The 18726-nt window shown below is 30.8% G+C and overlaps 1 protein-coding gene across 1 annotated transcript in view; it reads left to right on the top strand.

Moving 5' to 3' along the window:
• Positions 1-18726, top strand: part of LOC139503646 (nucleolar protein 10-like) — a 53477-nt gene that overhangs the window by 16703 nt on the left and 18048 nt on the right. Inside the window, exons 6-14 of the mRNA XM_071293472.1 lie at positions 2745-2810; positions 3854-3914; positions 7989-8074; positions 8646-8724; positions 10331-10480; positions 10762-10881; positions 11323-11401; positions 12549-12775; positions 14881-14967. Of these exons, the coding sequence (XP_071149573.1) occupies positions 2745-2810; positions 3854-3914; positions 7989-8074; positions 8646-8724; positions 10331-10480; positions 10762-10881; positions 11323-11401; positions 12549-12775; positions 14881-14967 (955 nt within the window). The remainder of the gene's footprint in view (positions 1-2744; positions 2811-3853; positions 3915-7988; positions 8075-8645; positions 8725-10330; positions 10481-10761; positions 10882-11322; positions 11402-12548; positions 12776-14880; positions 14968-18726) is intronic.

Genomic DNA, 18726 nt, shown 5'->3' with positions numbered 1-18726 from the left:
TAATTTATGAGACATCACACCAAATGTGTTATTACTATGAGCAACACGATGAGTGCCACTTGCGGAGCAGGATCTGCTTACCCTTCCAGAGCACCTGAGATCACACTTTTGGTTGGAAGAATTGAATGCATCTTTTTCTTGTCTATCTTTTAAATAAAAATTTTTGATTAATATAATTTTTAGCTCACCTGGCCCGAAGGGCCAAGTGAGCTTTTCTCACCACTTGGCGTCCGTCGTCGTCGTCCGTCGTCGTCGTCGTTAACAATTTACATTTTGAACTTCTGCTAGAGAACCACTGAATGGAATGGAACCAAACATGGCATGAATGTTCCTTATGAGGTGCTGACCAAGTGTTGTTACTTTGTAGCCGATCCATCATCCATGATGGCCGCCAGCGGGGGACTTAGTTTAACATAGGACCCTATGGGAAATGCATACAAATGACTTCTTTTAGAGAACCACTGAATGGAATGAAACCAAAAATGGCATGAATGTTCCTTATGAGGTACTGACCAAGTGTTGTTACTTTGTTGCCGATCCATCATCCAAGATGGCTGCTAGCCGGGGACTTAGTTTAACATAGGACCCTATGGGAAATGCATACAAATGACTTCTTTTAGAGAACCACTGAATGGAATAAAACCAAACATAGCATGAATGTTCCTTATGGGGTGCTGACCAAGTGTTGTTACTTTGTAGCCGATCCATCATCCAAGATGGCCGCCAGCAGGGGACTTAGTTTAACATAGGACCCTATGGGAAATGCATACAAATGACTTCTTTTAGAGAACCACTGAATGGAATGAAACCAAACATGGCATGAATGTTCCTTATGAGGTGCTGACCAAGTGTTGTTACTTTGTTGCCGATCCATCATCCAAGATGGCCGCCAGCGGGGGACTTAGTTTAACATAGGACCCTATGGGAAATGCATACAAATGACTTCCTCTAGAGAACCACTGAATGGAATGAAACCAAACATGGCATGAATGTTCCTTATGAGGTGCTGACCAAGTGTTGTTACTTTGTTGCCGATCCATCATCCAAGATGGCCGCCAGCCGGGAACTTAGTTTAACATAGGACCCTATGGGAAATGCATACAAATGACTTCTTTTAGAGAACCACTGAATGGAATAAAACCAAACATAGCATGAATGTTCCTTATGGGGTGCTGACCAAGTGTTGTTACTTTGTAGCCGATCCATCATCCAAGATGGCCGCCAGCGGGGGACTTAGTTTAACATAGGACCCTATGGGAAATGCATACAAATGACTTCTTCTAGAGAACCACTAAATGGAATGAAACCAAACATAGCATGAATGTTTCTTATGGAGTGCTGACCAAGTGTTGTTACTTTGTAGCCGATCCATCATCCAAGATGGCCGCCAGCGGGGGACTTAGTTTAACATAGGACCCTATGGGAAATGCATACAAATGACTTCTTCTAGAGAACCACTAAATGGAATGAAACCAAACATAGCATGAATGTTCCTTATGGAGTGCTGACCAAGTGTTGTTACTTTGTAGCCAATCCATCATCCAAGATGGCCGCCAGCGGGGACTTAGTTAACATAGGACCCTATGGGAAATGCATACAAATGACTTCTTTTAGAGAACCACTGAATGGAATGAAATCAAACATGGCATGAATGTTCCTAATGTGGTGCTGACCAAGTGTTGTTACTTTGTAGCCGATCCATTATCCACGATGGACGCCAGCGGGGGACTTAGTTTAACATAGGACCCTATGGGAAATGCATACAAATGACTTCTTTTAGAGAACAACTGAATGGAATGAAACCAAACATTGCATGAATGTTCCTTATGCCGTGCTGACCATGTGTTGTTTCTTTGTAGCCCATCCATCATCCAAGATGGCCGCCAGCATGGGACTTAGTTTAACATAGGACCCTATGGGAAATGCATACAAATGACTTCTTTTAGAGAACCACTGAATGGAATGAAATCAAACATGGCATGAATGTTCCTAATGTGGTGCTGACCAAGTGTTGTTACTTTGTAGCCGATCCATTATCCAAGATGGCCGCCAGCAGGGACTTAGTTTAACATAGGACCCTATTGGAAATGCATACAAATGACTTCTTTTAGAGAACCACTGAATGGAATAAAACTAAACATTTCATGAATGTTCCTTATGAGGTGCTGACCAAGTGTTGTTACTTTGTAGCAGATCCATCATCCAAGATGGCCGCCAGCAGGGGACTTAGTTTAACATAGGACCCTATGGGAAATGCATACAAATGACTTCTTTTAGAGAACCACTGAATGGAATAAAACCAAACATGGCATGAATGATCCTTATGAGGTGCTGACCAAGTGTTGTTACTTTGTAGCCGATCCGCCATCCAAGATGGCCGCCAGTGGGGGACTTTTTAATGAAATTAAACATGTTCCTTTCCTTATCAATGAGGTTGTGTTGTCACTTTTAGCCAAATTTTATATTTTTTCATATGATTTCAAAAACCCAAGTAGAATCAGGTGAGCGATACAGGCTCTTGAGAGCCTCTAGTTTTATTTCACATTTTTTATTTTAATTGATTTTGAGGCCAACTTAGACTGCTAAAGTCATTTTGTCCTTTAAAACTTTGCTAGATATAAAGATTTTTCATATATGTACTTACATTGTGAAATTTTGTCCTACAAAACAATTCTGTTCCTAGCCCACATATATTGATAAAGTGTTAACTTGACTGACTGAGTCATTATCTAATTACATTTCAGTTCAGAGATCTACAGATTGAATTTAGAACAAGGCAGATTTCTGAATCCTCTATCAACTAATTCTAGGTAAGTTAATATATATTGAAGTCTATATAAAATGGTGGGGGTTACTCCTACACACTCCACAGAAATACTGAAAATTAGATTGATAAGATACATTGTATTAGAAATTAGCTGTATAAAATGATGGTCATGATTTGGTGAAACATATGATTAGACATGAAAATTTGAATTATTTTCCTAATGAAAATGTATAAATTGCACCTAACACCCATCTCAAATGTAGTGAATCATATTATCACATGCCTATCAAAGATAATACTTATTATGGTACTTCTTTGTTCTTCTATCCATCTGTCAGTCCATCTATAGATAAACCACATACTTTGCTTCACAAGTATTGATTGACCAATTTACTTTTATATAACCAATTTATTAAGAAAGATTGTTAGAGGGCGTGTAATCTATTTGATGAATTTCTAATTTGTTAAAGAAATTCATTTATTTACATATATATATAGAAATAGGTATTTGTTTCAAATGTTGTATTAAAAAAAAATCGTCAAATTTTCTGTAAGTCATGATCAGTAAACTCCTTTTTAACAATGATTTAATTTAATAGAAATTGCTGTTACTTGTTCCATTGATTGATTTGTTCTTGTTTTACATCATGAATATTTAAAAATAAAAATACGAGTGAACCAACACCTGAAGTGGTGATCGTGTGGTAGGGTAAAAACGAGTGGATACCGCTAGGTATTCACAGTCATCTTGAAAATACTATGCGGTAAAAACATGAGTGTTGTTGTCTTTTTTGTCGACACATCATGAATATTTGTTTTAAAAACAACAAATTAAAATCCAAAACTGAATATATATTTTCAGTTGCATATACAAGAGAAAACAACAACATCTTGAAATGTATAACATCTTATTTAGTTGAATCCACAAAATAAAATAATTTTAGATTTATTGATAATCTGTTAGAGTTGACAATGAATGCTGATATGTAACGTCTTTTAACAGTAATTTGCATGCCTGTTTTTCTTAGAAAACAGTGCTACGGCACACATATGTAAATATATTTATCATTTTTCAATGTCTTTTAGTGAAGTAAAATGTTGTGAGTTAAACCCAGTGCATCATCTTCTGGCCTGTGGAACAAACACGGTAAGTTTTTCTGGAATCCTATTAACCATTGTCTTATAAGGATGCTTCTATCCATTATATCTGTTTTAAAAGTTCAAGTTAGAGATAATGGTCCTGCTTAGCGATGACCTTGTCATAGAAAATCCTCCTGCATGGTTTAAAATATCATCTTCAACTGCATCATTTTAAGATCTTATATGCAGATGTGCATAGGATATAATAGTCTTCTGAGTTTTAGATATGGCCTATGTACATATAACTAACATAGAAAATGTTGGCCTCTAACTTGTCATTACAACTTTTTCAAAGATGGCTTACCGGTATTATGTTTATATGAAACTTAGCATATAATCCTTTCCTGATATGAATTTTCAAATATGCATGATATAAGTAGACTTTTCATGCATTTGAGACAAAATTGATAAAAACACTTGAAAAATTGGGCTCTATGTTTCCAGTAAGAAAATCAATGGAATTGACCTTAATCCACTGAGTTTTCCTGGAAAATCAAAATGTATGCTTTTTGTAATGTCATGAAAATAAGTCTTGTGCATTTATTTTAAAGTAAAGGACATTTTTGTCTTTCTTTTAAAAATAATTCATTGGGATATTAGTCAATAAACCCTAATTTGAAATTCAGGTAGGAATAGGGCCTTATCGAAAATACTCCTTTATATTTTTCGCAAATACCCCTCAATAACATGATATATCTATTTAATTACACCGAATGTTAATGTACTAAAACGCATTGATGATTGTGATGTTACAAGCGTCCAGTCGGATAGAGTATTTTTTGGCAAATACCACGGCAGAGAGGGTAAAAAGGCATATCCTTTTAGCAAATACCCCGGCAGCGTTAAAAATGAACGATATTCATTTGATAACAGTAAATTGGTGAAAAATACACTGGCTATTAACCAATCAAAACCCTGGATTCTTACATAAGGTGTAATTACTAGTATAATTAAACTTGAATCCAGGATGGAGAGGGGAATATTATTATTAGTGATCAGTTTCAGATGGTATTTGATTCTGGTTGAACTAGTATCATGTTCCAGAAAAGGAAAAACTATAAACTTGTTTGAAATACAAATGTACTCCAAAGATATATTGAAGATCATTAGTGTTTCATAGATTTACTCTGTTGGCAAAGTGACAGCATTTACTTTGCAAACAACATTTGTGTCTTTTAAATAATTGTGTGGTCAATGACAGTTCAGATACCTTTATAATACTACTGAAATAGTCTCAATTATTTTGTAAGATATTTGTACAGACAACATATTTTGTTTGTCTTTCATAAGTTGTTTCATGATTGTGAACAGTTATTTATATTTTATTGATAAGTGTTCCAATTTTTTAGAGTATGATCAAATAAAGGCTTAATCAATTTGTTTGTCCAGATTTACTTGAAGAGCTGACCATTGAACATGTTGAATGTTAACAAAAGGTTTAGTTTTCAGTAATCAATGAATATTGAATTTCTGCATGTTATATTTTATTTCAATTGAATAAAAGAATAAATATGTGTTTTTAATCTCAGAACAAGTGTTAGTTATTGCCATTTGGATTTTTTCTGTTGTACATTGGTTGTTAACTTTTGAACAAAATATTCTCCTCTAAAACCACTGTCCTAATTGGAACCAAAATAAGCAACAATCCACACTGAGTTAATTAGAAAATTATGTCTGATGATCCTATCAACCAACCAGCATAATCACAAAGATTAAAAATATAACATACAGGTGAAATACAAATAATGTCTAATATTTTGACATACTGTAAACACATTATTAGTAGCAAATCAGCTAAAAAGAGATTGAAGTCTTGAATTGTGAGCACACAGGCTCTTTATGTCCTTTAGTTTTTCATTCTTGCTTTTTTTCTTGAAAACTATATTTGATTGACAAGAATGAGTCCATCAGAAATGATCACTGAGACAAGATAGTATTTTTATCTTTGCAGTTTCACTTCAACACTGACATTTTTGCATTATACATATCAATTTGATGTAAAAAATATATGAGTGATATAGGCTCCTTGGAATTTCTAGTTATAATGTGACACAATGAAAATTTAACAACTCTTGATGAAACAATGATGTCATGAGCTTAAACAAATTATTAAACTCGAATAAGAAAAATACTCTGTGGATATACTTCAGACAGCAAAAAATAATCAGACTTAGCCTGACCACTCTCTTTATTTGATGTTATGTTGGGAGTTGATATTCTATTATAGTGGACTTTCTATTATAGTTGACAATTGATGTTAATACAGTTCTATTTTAAGTCTATGACCAGTAATAAAAAGTAATTTTATAACTAAGACTGATTACAGAACTATAAATATAATTATATATATAGATGGGGATTAACGCTTAAAATCATTCTAACCTAAATATATTTTTTTAACTCCCTTATTTGTAAATCTTAAATATGTGTTTTTAATAGAAGAAAGAGAAAGAAATAAAATTTTGTAATTACTGGTTTCTGTTTTTGTGAAACAATTGATTGGGATTTTCTCATTATACTTAAGCTTAAATAATCTTAGTGGATAATTATGATTTTATGATTTTATTCCTGTATGGGGGGTTTCCCTGTACTATATTGAATTCCCAATCTAGTTCTTATTGTTCATATCAAATCAAATAATGAAAGTTAAAGCGTATGAACTTTAGGAAGCAATATAATAGACAAATGGTTGAGTAAGGAATTGTTGAAGTAATATTTATCTTGATTGATATTTTAATGAGAGTTGGCTGTAGATTTGTTAGCATGTGTTAGTACAGTATTGAGTAGACATATCAGTCTATTAGAGAACGCAGTATTCTCATTTCCCAGGATGATTATGTATAATTAATGTCTACTGAACTAGACAATCTATGTATTGTTGTCCTGAAGTTTTCTGTGAATGCTTTACAGTATTTTACAAGGTTCAGGTGAAACGATTTAGGTATGCTATGATATCAGAGGATTAGATACATGGACATGATATAATGGTAATACCCTTGGGAAAAACAATTGGTTTTTGTAAATAATAAATTTAGTTCTATTAGTTTGAATGTCTTAACATTTCAAACTCTACATTAAAACTACATAATCAAGTAAACCATTTCAACACTAAAAATACAGACTTAAAATCTAAATAAAGGTAGAAAGTGACTTAATTTCTTCAGAATGTGTCCAGAGACCATTATAACCCTGCTGGTCATCTTTTGTATGAACTCTTCTTCTTCTTTCGTTAAACAGCAATGGAAAATATACCATCACGCTGATGCTGAGTCATCAAGTGCAGGTGCTGTACAAGTTGTATTTGACTTTCATTAAAGCTTGAAGATTGACAAATTATCTCATTTCAATTTTTGTACTAACATGCTTTTAATTGAAGGGTTAATCCCAGGTGAGACAAAATGGTATCATTTTGTTGAGGTATTAACTTGTGAGACTTTTTTTTATAGTAAAATGAGGGTAGGTTGACCTTGAGAATAATGGACCTTCAGAATTGGAATCAAGATTTGTTTAGATTCTAAGGTTTTGACCTCTGAAACAAGTAGACCTATGAAAAGTTGAAAACTTGGTAAACTTAGGGATTGGCCACTATTTGCATTAGGTAATAGTGAACCTTTAAAATAGGGACTGTTGTATGGGGTTGACCATGGCCATAGGTGACTATTGCCAGAGACCACAATTTTTACACCATTTGATTTTTCCCGTCTACAAGAGTCGTGCTTACTTGCAAAATTTGTTCACACTCCTTTCCAATTATTAAATTTGGGTTTAGAGCATAAAATATCAGTAAGGGGATGGGTGAAATGACACTTTTAGAAATATTTGGGTCATGAATTTTAAGATAAAGTAGTGATTTTGGACCAGTGGAAAAGGTACAAAAAAGTAAGTATGAAAATGTCAAATCAAATTAAAGACCAGCTTATAACAAAATATCAATATTTTGAGTAAGAGATAATGAAGTTTTCTATAATTTTGATATTATTTGTCACAATAGTAGCACTCTACAAGGTAAAATATTTCAATTATTGTGCTCAGACCTAAATGAGATTGAGTAAATATGCAGAAGTTGTTATTTCCATTGTAGGGACATGTAGAATGTTTTGACCCCCGTGTCAGGGGTAGAGTTGGTATATTAGATACAATACTTAACCAACATGTAGAAGACTTAGGGTAAGATCATTTATAAAAAACTTTTATTTTGTTTTAAGATTACATTTTGTCTGCTGTCTCTTCTGTGTAGCATATTGTGTTTCTGTCTGTATGACTATGTTATATTGATGGTTTATAGTTTTGCTTTTAAAGTTTCAAATAGTTTGATGTAAAAAAGATGATATGTTACATGTAATTTGGCCATAAGAATATTGATTTAAAGAATAGAATCCATAATCAAACAATACCTATACCTCAAAAACTCCATTTTAATGAGATATCATCATAATTTGAAGTGTTCCAGTAAAAGAATATCCTTCAGTTCTATAGCGTTCATTTTGACATCATGTTTTGCCGTAATTTTTCTGCACAAATATCACCACACATATGATCAGATCACAGTGAGATTGGCATAGTGTTTACATAGTTTCTGCAACATGGTTTATAAAAGGTGGAAACAAGGGGAGAGTTTTAGCAGACCAATCCTTACAAGTTTTTGTAGATATGCAAATCAAATATAAACTATTTACATGTAATTGATAAAATTACCTTTTATACTACAGTAATAACTAAGATTCCTTTAATATAACAGTGTATCAGTAGTACCTACAGTAACAGCTTTGAAGTTTAGAGATGCTTTGACTATGGCTGTTGGGACCAGTACTGGACATGTGAGTACAATTCTTAATGTAAAAATTATAATTAAATTAGATATTAATTACATTTTATGTAACTGAGAAAACAAATGGTTATTAAAACTTGAACATCATGATCTTTTAAATTGTTATTTTCGTGACGTCAAACTATGACTTATAGGGAAAAGAATCAGTTTTCGACTGATTTTTACAGTTCAAACTTATCTAACTTGAAAACTAGTTCATGAACCCCTCTTTTTTTAAAAGGCCATTTAGTTTGAATATCTAAGAAGATTATGTGTGCCAATTTTCATGAAAAGGTAAATAGTGCAGTTTTTTTAAATTTGATAAAAATACAGCAAAAAATGATGTTTTTTTTCTACATTTGTAAACATTTGATAAATATGAATTATTTGAAAAACAAATTGCACAAATTAAAAGGACATTTATATTAAACAGAATTTACAAATAAACAGCTGGTGTTTATCTTTTAAAAGAAAAAAAATATGTTTTTCTGTCAAAAGGAAAAATATGTCCACAAATCCGAATTTTGAGCAAATATATATAATTTGGACCTTATTTTACTCAAAAAGTAGCATATGAAGGTATATTTTTATTACATATTTGATTTAATCAGGCAAAAAATAGCCTATATGCAAATTGTCAGCAAACTGTCAGTATGGGATCAAAACTGTATCATATGCCCTACAATTATAGATCTTATGTTGTTTTATATGCCCCTTGTGTGCCTGCCATGTGCATTCTTGTTTTTAGGTGTTATATGAATTAAGATATGATAAGTAATACTGATGAAGGTAAAAATCTACAAAAGATTCATTTATTTTTGTGTGTACCAATTTTCCTGGTTTCATGAAAATTTTCTGTTTTGTAGATATTTAATTCGTTGTTTTGGCAAAGACTGGACATAATCCTTTAGAAAATTTGTAATTCGTTGAACATTTGATTTTGTGGTTCCTCTGCACCAACAAAATCAATGAAAATTGGTATCCAACGAATAATAATAAATTCACAGTAGAAGTTGTTTGTAATGGCTTATATATTTATATATTTCAGGTGTTATTATATGACCTGAGATCTGATAAGCCTGTTCTGATAAATTCTTTAGATATATTTATATATTTCAGGTGTTATTATATGACTTGAGGTCTGATAAGCCTGTCCTGATAAATTCTTTAGATATATTTATATATTCCAGGTGTTATTATATGACTTGAGGTCTGATAAGCCTGTCCTGATAAATTCTTTAGATATATTTATATATTCCAGGTGTTATTATATGACTTGAGATCTGATAAGTCTGTTCTGATAAATTCTTTAGATATATTTATATATTTCAGGTGTTATTATATGACCTGAGATCTGATAAGCCTGTTCTGATAAAAGCTTTAGATATATTTATATATTTCAGGTGTTATTATATGACCTGAGATCTGATAAGTCTGTTCTGATAAAAGCTTTAGATATATTTATATATTTCAGGTGTTATTATATGACCTGAGATCTGATAAGCCTGTTCTGATAAAAGCTTTAGATATATTTATATATTTCAGGTGTTATTATATGACCTGAGATCTGATAAGCCTGTCCTGATAAAAGCTTTAGATATATTTATATATTTCAGGTGTTATTATATGACTTGAGATCTGATAAACCTGTCCTGATAAAGGATCATCAGTATGAACTACCAATCAAATCCATAGAATTCCATGATTCTCTAGACTTGGTTATGTCCATGGATTCTAAAATACTCAAGCTTTGGAACAGAAATAATGTATGTTGACTGGTCAAGTATTTCCTATATATGACTATGTTGTATAAAATGAAAACTTCAATAGTTGTTCTTTACTAAAAATAGAAAAATTATCGCTCTAACTATTGTATTTTATTTATTATCTGAAATACTTAAATAAGTTATATTTAGTATGAAGTCAGTAATAAGGAAAAAAAATGGAAGGCTTATGGTTACTGTAAATCAAACATATCTATATCTGACACTTCCTTATAAGAGGAAAGGAATTCTTTATTTCTATGTTTACTTTACTTTACTTTCAGGGTAAGGCTTACACAGCTATTGAACCTGGTACAGATCTGAATGACTTATGTGTAGTTCCAGGATCAGGACTGTTGTTCATGGCAACTGAAGCACCAAAAGTTTTAACTTATTATATACCTGTAAGTAACCTCTCAATGGGGGATAGATATGAGAGGGAGGGAGGGGAAGTAAAAATAAGGTTTAAAAAAATCTATTAGCCATGTCACATTTTAATGTTCCTGTCCAAATTCAGGAACTTCATTAGTGATTTTCTTTGTTTAAATCTTAATGCTGATGTTCATTAAATAGTTTAAATTTAATCATGTTAATGGCTTAACTTCTTGAAGTAAAGAGTACATGGTCTAGACACTTTGTTGTTGTGGTTGAAAGACTATAAGCTTACCCCTAGATGTTTGTTAAGGTTATGTTGTAGTATAGTTGGCAAACATTTCCATCACATATATCTCGTTTTATTCATATTATAATGTCTTAAAATAGGAATAGAGTTGACTTTCACAACAGAAGAATTGCTTGTATTTTAATTTTAAGATCATATAATTAACAAATGTAAAATTTTACAGTCCATAGGAACAGCTCCAAAATGGTGTTCATTTCTGGACAACTTGACAGAAGAATTAGAGGAGAGTTCAGAAACACAGGGTGAGTAATCTTTCAGATTGATAATGTTTTGTTTGGAAAAGAAGGATGCTCTATTGTATACTGCAATATTTGAACTCATTGGACCACTCACCAATGCTGTTTTTTTTCTTTGTTGTATTTTTCAACAATTTAAAATAAGTCTTACGACTCTTTTCTCAAAAATTCTTACGATTAGAATTTATCATAAGTTATACTGAAATGTGTATGTCTTACAAGTATTTTTACTCTTAAGATTATTTGTGAAAAGAGCTGCTAGTGTTTCTTATATTTGAATTATTTAATTGTTTATACTCATGGCCAGGTATTTTCGCAACTTAATAGTATAGTGCATATGATTTAAAATAAAAATTATAAATAAAGTCTAAGATTGTAAATTTTAAGAAATATTGGAGGGGAATAAGATCAGAATGTATGGAGTTATATTTTGAAGAACTAATAAATTTCATTTAAACAATTTCACTTCAAATGTCAAATATAATTTTTTAGTTATTTTTTTTGAATACATATTTGTTTTATAAGTTTTTTAGACTATTTAGGTCTTGCTGAATTTGCTTTTAATGTCAGGATTGTCAATTTCATATCCAGCATTGTATAATACTTATTATTTGAAATTACTTTCAGGCTGTTTCATAACTTAGTCAAAGTTCTGGATGAAATGTTCATATAAAACTTATTGTTAAACACTCCCAATGATAGTAGAGCGAGGAGGCATTATCTTTTTTAATCTTTCCGCTAGGCTATCTGTTAGTGCTTCTTGTATCAGATTAAAGTTTTAGGTTTAGACAGTTCACCTTGAAATTGTGATCACATCAACATGGAAATTAGTACACTTAATCATTATGGTGTGAACTATATGTACGCCAAATTAGGGATGGTTCAATTTATGTGATAGTTTGAGTGGGGCATGGAAGCCCATATTTTATATTTTAAAATTTGTAATGAGAATGAAAACTGTAAATTAAAAAATAATTGTGAGCATTTATTTTTTGCAATTTTTAAAGAATGTATAAAAATGTAAGACTATTAATTGCTCTACAGGAATATCTGCAAGTTCTAATTATTGTGATGCTCACACAGTTACGTTATTCATATTAATAAAAACCTCACATTAATTTTGTGTATATCTATATATTTATGTATATTGTAGTGTATGACGATTATAAGTTCTTAACGAGAAGAGAGTTAGAAGACTTAGGGTTATCACATCTTATTGGGTCAAACTTGTTGAGGGCCTATATGCATGGCTTCTTCATTGACATGAGATTATACCATAAAGCCAAGTCCATAGCAGAACCATTTGCTTATGAAAAATATAGAAAGAATAAAATAAGAGAGAAGATTGAGGAAGAAAGAGAGAACAGAGTCAGATTAAAGGTTCGTTTGATATCAAAGATTTTCATGATTTTTCTTGTGTAAATTTGTTACAATTTGTATATCATTAAAGTCATAATAAACGAGTGACTGGTGAAAAACAATGTTATTCCAATTCTTGAACTAATGCATACAAACATCATAAACTTAGTCTTCTGTGCACGATTTTATCATTTTTTTCCCATAAATTTTGTATAATCATCAATTTTTTTTCAATCGGTCAGTGATGTTGTGAAAAATATGGCAGGTAATTAAAGTTCGTGTTTTGAAGACGAAAATGAAAAATTATTTTTTGCACAACTTTAATTATTAAGACAAGTCGGCTTGTTAAGCATTATTTCAGGGATTTTAAATCAGTATTTTTTCAAAGTTTTGAGAGATCATAAATAACTAATGCAAAAGTACTACATACTATAATGATTGACAACATTTTAATTCCCGTTTGAACTTGTATAATTTCTATATAATGGTTAGGCTTCTTGTTTACAAGTGCTGAATAAGATAAAATTTTAATTAATTAATCAAATAGTGAATATTATGACAGGCATGTATTGGATATCAGTAATTGTTAGAAGGATCTGAAAATATGGTATAGGAAATATTATGTACAGTCATTTGGTATAGAAAATATTATGTACAGTCATTTGGTATAGGAAATATTATGTACAGTCATTTGGTATAGGAAATATTATGTACAGTCATTTGGTACAGGAAATGTTATGTACAGTCATTTGGTATAGGAAATATTATGTACAGTCATTTGGTATAGAAAATGTTATGTACAGTCATTTGGTATAGGAAATATTATATACAGTCATTTGGTATAGGAAATATTATGTACAGTCATTTGTTATAGGAAATATCATGTACAGTATTTGGTATAGGAAATACTTAAAACAGGCATTTTGTATAGGAAATATGATATACAGTCATTTTGTATAGGAGATATGATGTACAGTCATTTGGTATAGGAAATAAGATATACAGTCATTTGGTATAGGAAATATTATGTACAGTCATTTGGAAAAAGAAATGAATTCTATTGAAATAGGAAAGTTCTATTTCTGTAGTAATTGAAAACAAAGACTGCTGACAATCTTATTTAAAATGAGATAAAGTTAATTAATGATTGTAAATAGAAGAAAGAAGTCTAAGACTTTATCCTTGGTTTATAACACGTAATATTGACACTTGGTTTCAAATAAATTGATCTGTTTCCTTATATTTACTAAGACAAGAAATACAACAGAATTTTGTCAATAGAATGTTGATAAATTTAATTTAAATTGATTTGTGGTTACATGATATGAAATGTTGTGTTTTTCTTGCTTAGTTGATAAGACTTGTTAAGAACTTTGTTAATTTGGATAACCTTGGAATACATCTTTAAAAATTTCCTAACATCTTTGCCTTTATAAACCTTTAAGTGGTGCTCACTATTGATTCAAGAAATAACATACAACATTGGAATTATTCCAAAATCATTCAAATCTCTGTAAAAACCTGATACATGTTGAATTTGCAAAATATATGAATTTCATGGGTTGATCCCCAAAAATAAATGGTCAAATTAACCCCTGTTTTATAGAAATTTAAAAAATGATACCATTGTAAATTATATACATCATCTACATAGAAAACAGAATGAATAAGTTTTTTAACTTCCAAAATGATTGATTATGTAAACTTATATGTCTTAAAATGTTGTCTTTACAATACAATAAAATATTTCAAAGAGAAAGAAAACCCAATAAAATATTGGAAAGGAAAAAACAGACAATCTATTTGACTTATAGAATATGTTAAGAGCTGTGTTCTGAGTAAACTATAACGGTATGAATAACTGCATATTGATCATTTGAAATGCATAGGGTATCTAATAGTTCCTTGTGAGAAATTACACCGTTAACCTACAAATTATAGATGAATATTTCAGTAAACTAATATAAAGTCAATTGATCTTCAGTTGATTTATTTCAGGTTATTTCCATTCTCCTTAAATTGAAGGAATATTTTTCAATTAGCTGGCGGATCAGATAGCCTGATATTACCATGTTTTGTATTATATCAACCTTTATATCTTATATTCTTCCTATATTGTATTACAGAAGTTACCTAAGGTTAATCCTGATTTTGCCAGAAAGTTAATAGAAGCCAAAGAAGAGGCCACTGCTGGAAATAAAAAGAAAATGAAGGTTAATTTGATTATAGTTTCTACAATTTTGTTTTATAGACAAGACTAATGCAACGCTATAGGGAGATATTCTTATACTGTGGATTCATTATTATTTGTTGGATACCATTTTTCATGGTTTTCAATGGTACAGGCGAACCATGAAATTCAATGTTCAACAAATAACAAATTTCTATAGGCATGTATGCCGAAATTAAATATGCATGAACATGTAAGGTTTCCGTAATCCACAAAAATTGGTACCCTTGAAAATAAATGGATCCATAGTAAATGTTAAAAATTTCTAAAGTAAAGTATTTATGCAAATTTATTTAATGTCCCTGGGAGTTTAACAATCCGGAGGAAAATCTAGTCATTTTTTTTGTGATTTTGATTGACTGTAAAATACAAGATAGTTAATTTGTTGACTGTTGCATAATACTGTACAGTCTTCACAATAAGTAGGTTTTTACCCCATAAATTCTGCTTAAAGTAATAAGAAATTTCAGAGGCTTGCACATTGTTGTGTAACAAATTTTAAGGTCAAAATGTCCTTGTTTTTTACTTGGTGTCTAATTCAATATTTCACTTTTAACAGATTAAAATGGATTTTCAAATTACGTAATTGAAGCTCAAGATATAGATTTGTCTTCTTGTGCTTTTGTTTTTTTCATTAGAATAAAGTGAAGTTAAAATATTAGGTTGACAACTTTGGCTTAATCCAATGTAAATTATTATTTTGGTATGTCCAATGAAATCTGAAGTATGATTATTAGTTGTGAAATAAGTTAAAACCTGACAACTGAGGTTAATGCCTATGGTATAAAATCTGTCTTGTTATGACACTATTAATACATGGCTGTTTATTCAAATCCCTGGGGGAAAAGATTGATGGCTGGAGGATGTTGAAAGATATATAGAAATTATTTGGTTATGAAACCAAATTTCTGAATATATCATAATGATTTGAAGAAAAAGGACATTTAATTGCTTCGGTTATATCACATCCTAGATAATTTTTATATCTTTTTGTAGACCATATAAATAATTAGTGCCTGAGATTCCATGATGTTTTATACTTATATCATACTGACAGATTTTGATAGCTGAAGCCTAATAATGCCAATAAAGCAACGTTATTTGTAAAGATAAATATATATATATAGATTCTGAGCTATACTATTTTTGAAACATGTTATTCCTGGGACAATAACACAAAAATAGTTTTGGAAAATTATTAATACAAAAAAACATCGTTTTTGTCTATCACAGTATATATTTATAGGTTCATAACAAATAAGATATCACTGTTTTATTGACAATTTGTACATTTTTCATTTTATCCTACTGTCTAATATTTTTAAGATTAGTACTTGATACAAATAAATATTAGGCAATAATGTCATGTATCAGTACTGCAATGGCATGAGCTCAATTTCATCCGCTTCTATTAATCAATGAAATTGCATGTGACTTCATTCTAAACAACCAAAAAACTATCCCAAAATTTTATATGCATAAAAGTAGTTTTACTAACTCTTTCATTTTACTTCAAATTCTCAACCAAAAAAAACTCATATAGTTAAGACTATTTGCTGATTAAAAGAAGAAAGGCATATTATTTTATGATACTCAGATTTCATCAGCTAGGATATCAGCTCACTACATTTTGGCAAAGTACAAAAAAGTGTTATTATTAGTTTATATCCTCATACCATCGTAGATTATCCATTTATATCCTCATACCATCGTAGATTATCCATTTATATCCTCATACCATCGTACATTATCCATTTATATCCTCATACCATCGTACATTATCCATTTATATGTTTTTTAGCGTATATTTTATAGTTAGTTCACAAATCACTTGAAAACAGCAGAGATAGATATCTGTAACATGACATCATGTCCAGCTGGAATAATACAGATAACGCCTAGAGTCACTCATTAAATGTCACTTTATAGGGATGATAACATTGACAGAGACAGTTTAATAAGGAAGTAATTAGAAATAAGATGTGGTATGAGTGCCAATGAGACAGCTCTCCATCCAAGTCACAATGTGTAAACAGTCAATATTTACAGGTCAAAGTCTACTTTCAATATTGAGCTTAACCACTGAATTAGATTTCCAAATAAACCAGTTCGTATCAAGTTAAAGCTTAATCACTGAATTAGATGTCCAAATAAGCCAGTTCGTATCAAGTTAAAGCTTAACCCTTTCCTCCATGGAATTTTTTTTTTACATACTTGATTCGCATAGGATTTTTCAATGAAAAATAATCATCAGGTTTAAAGTATTAATGCATTGTGAAAACACATTTTGCATCAATGAAATTCCAGTCAGATGTTCTCATGAATATCCTTTTTATAATAGATACCTTTTTTTAAAAAGTTTGATGAAGTTTTATCCTAGGTAATACGTTTCAACTGAGGCACTACACAGTCGTCGAAAGGCGTCATTGTGGAGTAAAGGGGGTGTCGTCAAAAGGCGTCATTATGGAGGAAAGGGTTATTCACTGAATTAGATGTCCAAATAAGCCAGTTCGTATCAAGTTAAAGCTTAATCACTGAATTAGATGTCCAAATAAGCCAGTTCATATCAAGTTAAAATTACAATAAAATCAAACAATATTTTGATATTTTAGTAACCTGCGTTTTTTATTATTAATATTTTCGAGTGTCAAGTCCTATCCATGATTTTAAAAATAACAGACAGTAAGATCAAAAGGAAATTGCCAATAAAATCTTTATTGGTGTTCCCACTGTCTGTTTCACTTTACTCAGCTCTTCATATCACAGCTTTGTGAAGGCAAATAAGTTGAACTGGGCTAAATAAACTAATGTTGACTCGAAATTATCACGTTCTCTTAAAAACCGGAATTAAAAAACACACATGCTACTATCATGAAAATACAGAAATTCTGTCTCATAAATTGATTATCAGTTTGTCTGCAAATGGATATTATCAGATTATTACATGGCATTTTTCATATAGGATGTATTATGAGCCATAATATGAAGCCTTTTTGAACTAAATTAAAGCTGCAGTCACTCAGCAAAAAACTTCATATTGTGACTTGCAGCTGATATTTTGTAATATCAATATGCAGAAAACCTGATAATCTCTACATATGTAATGTAAACATGCACAAGGTAATAGTTTTATGTTGTTTTGATGATAAGCTTTCAGACATTCTAATTGAGGGAATACAATTCAGATGTCATTCTCAGCCTATCCTATCAATTTGAAATCCATGACAATAAAACATGTGTAGAATGTGATTTGTGGAATAAAATGAAATTTTAATTGCTTTTATTTCCTGAAGTTTTGAATAAATGGCTGAGAATAATGTATTATTTACTCCTTTTATAAATGATGTTGTAATATAATTTTCTGAAAAGACAATTTATTGCATAGAAAAAATAAAATGCCAACAGATATATCATTTATAAGAGATCTGCTCAAATGCCAGTAAATATCTAGTTAAGATAAAAGCTTTTAGTCATTTGATGTGATGAAGATCAAAACATGCAAATTGTGAGAAATCTGAGGCCTAACATATACATTCAGATATTTGAGCAGTGATCGGTTTTACGTATTGTCTGCATATATGATTATTGAATTGATTTAAGGTTACAGTAAAGAAAAATAAGAAAATTTGTTTTTTATATAAAATTTCACTAAACTAACTTAATTTGTGATCTGGAGTGTATTACCCCATGTAATAAGAGACTATATGCCCACAAACAATACAATGTAGTTTGAAAGGTTTCA

This window comes from Mytilus edulis, chromosome 1, assembly GCF_963676685.1.
Source record: "Mytilus edulis chromosome 1, xbMytEdul2.2, whole genome shotgun sequence".
NCBI classification, from domain to species: Eukaryota; Metazoa; Mollusca; class Bivalvia; order Mytilida; family Mytilidae; genus Mytilus; species Mytilus edulis.
This window is presented reverse-complemented; position numbering and strand designations above follow the sequence as displayed.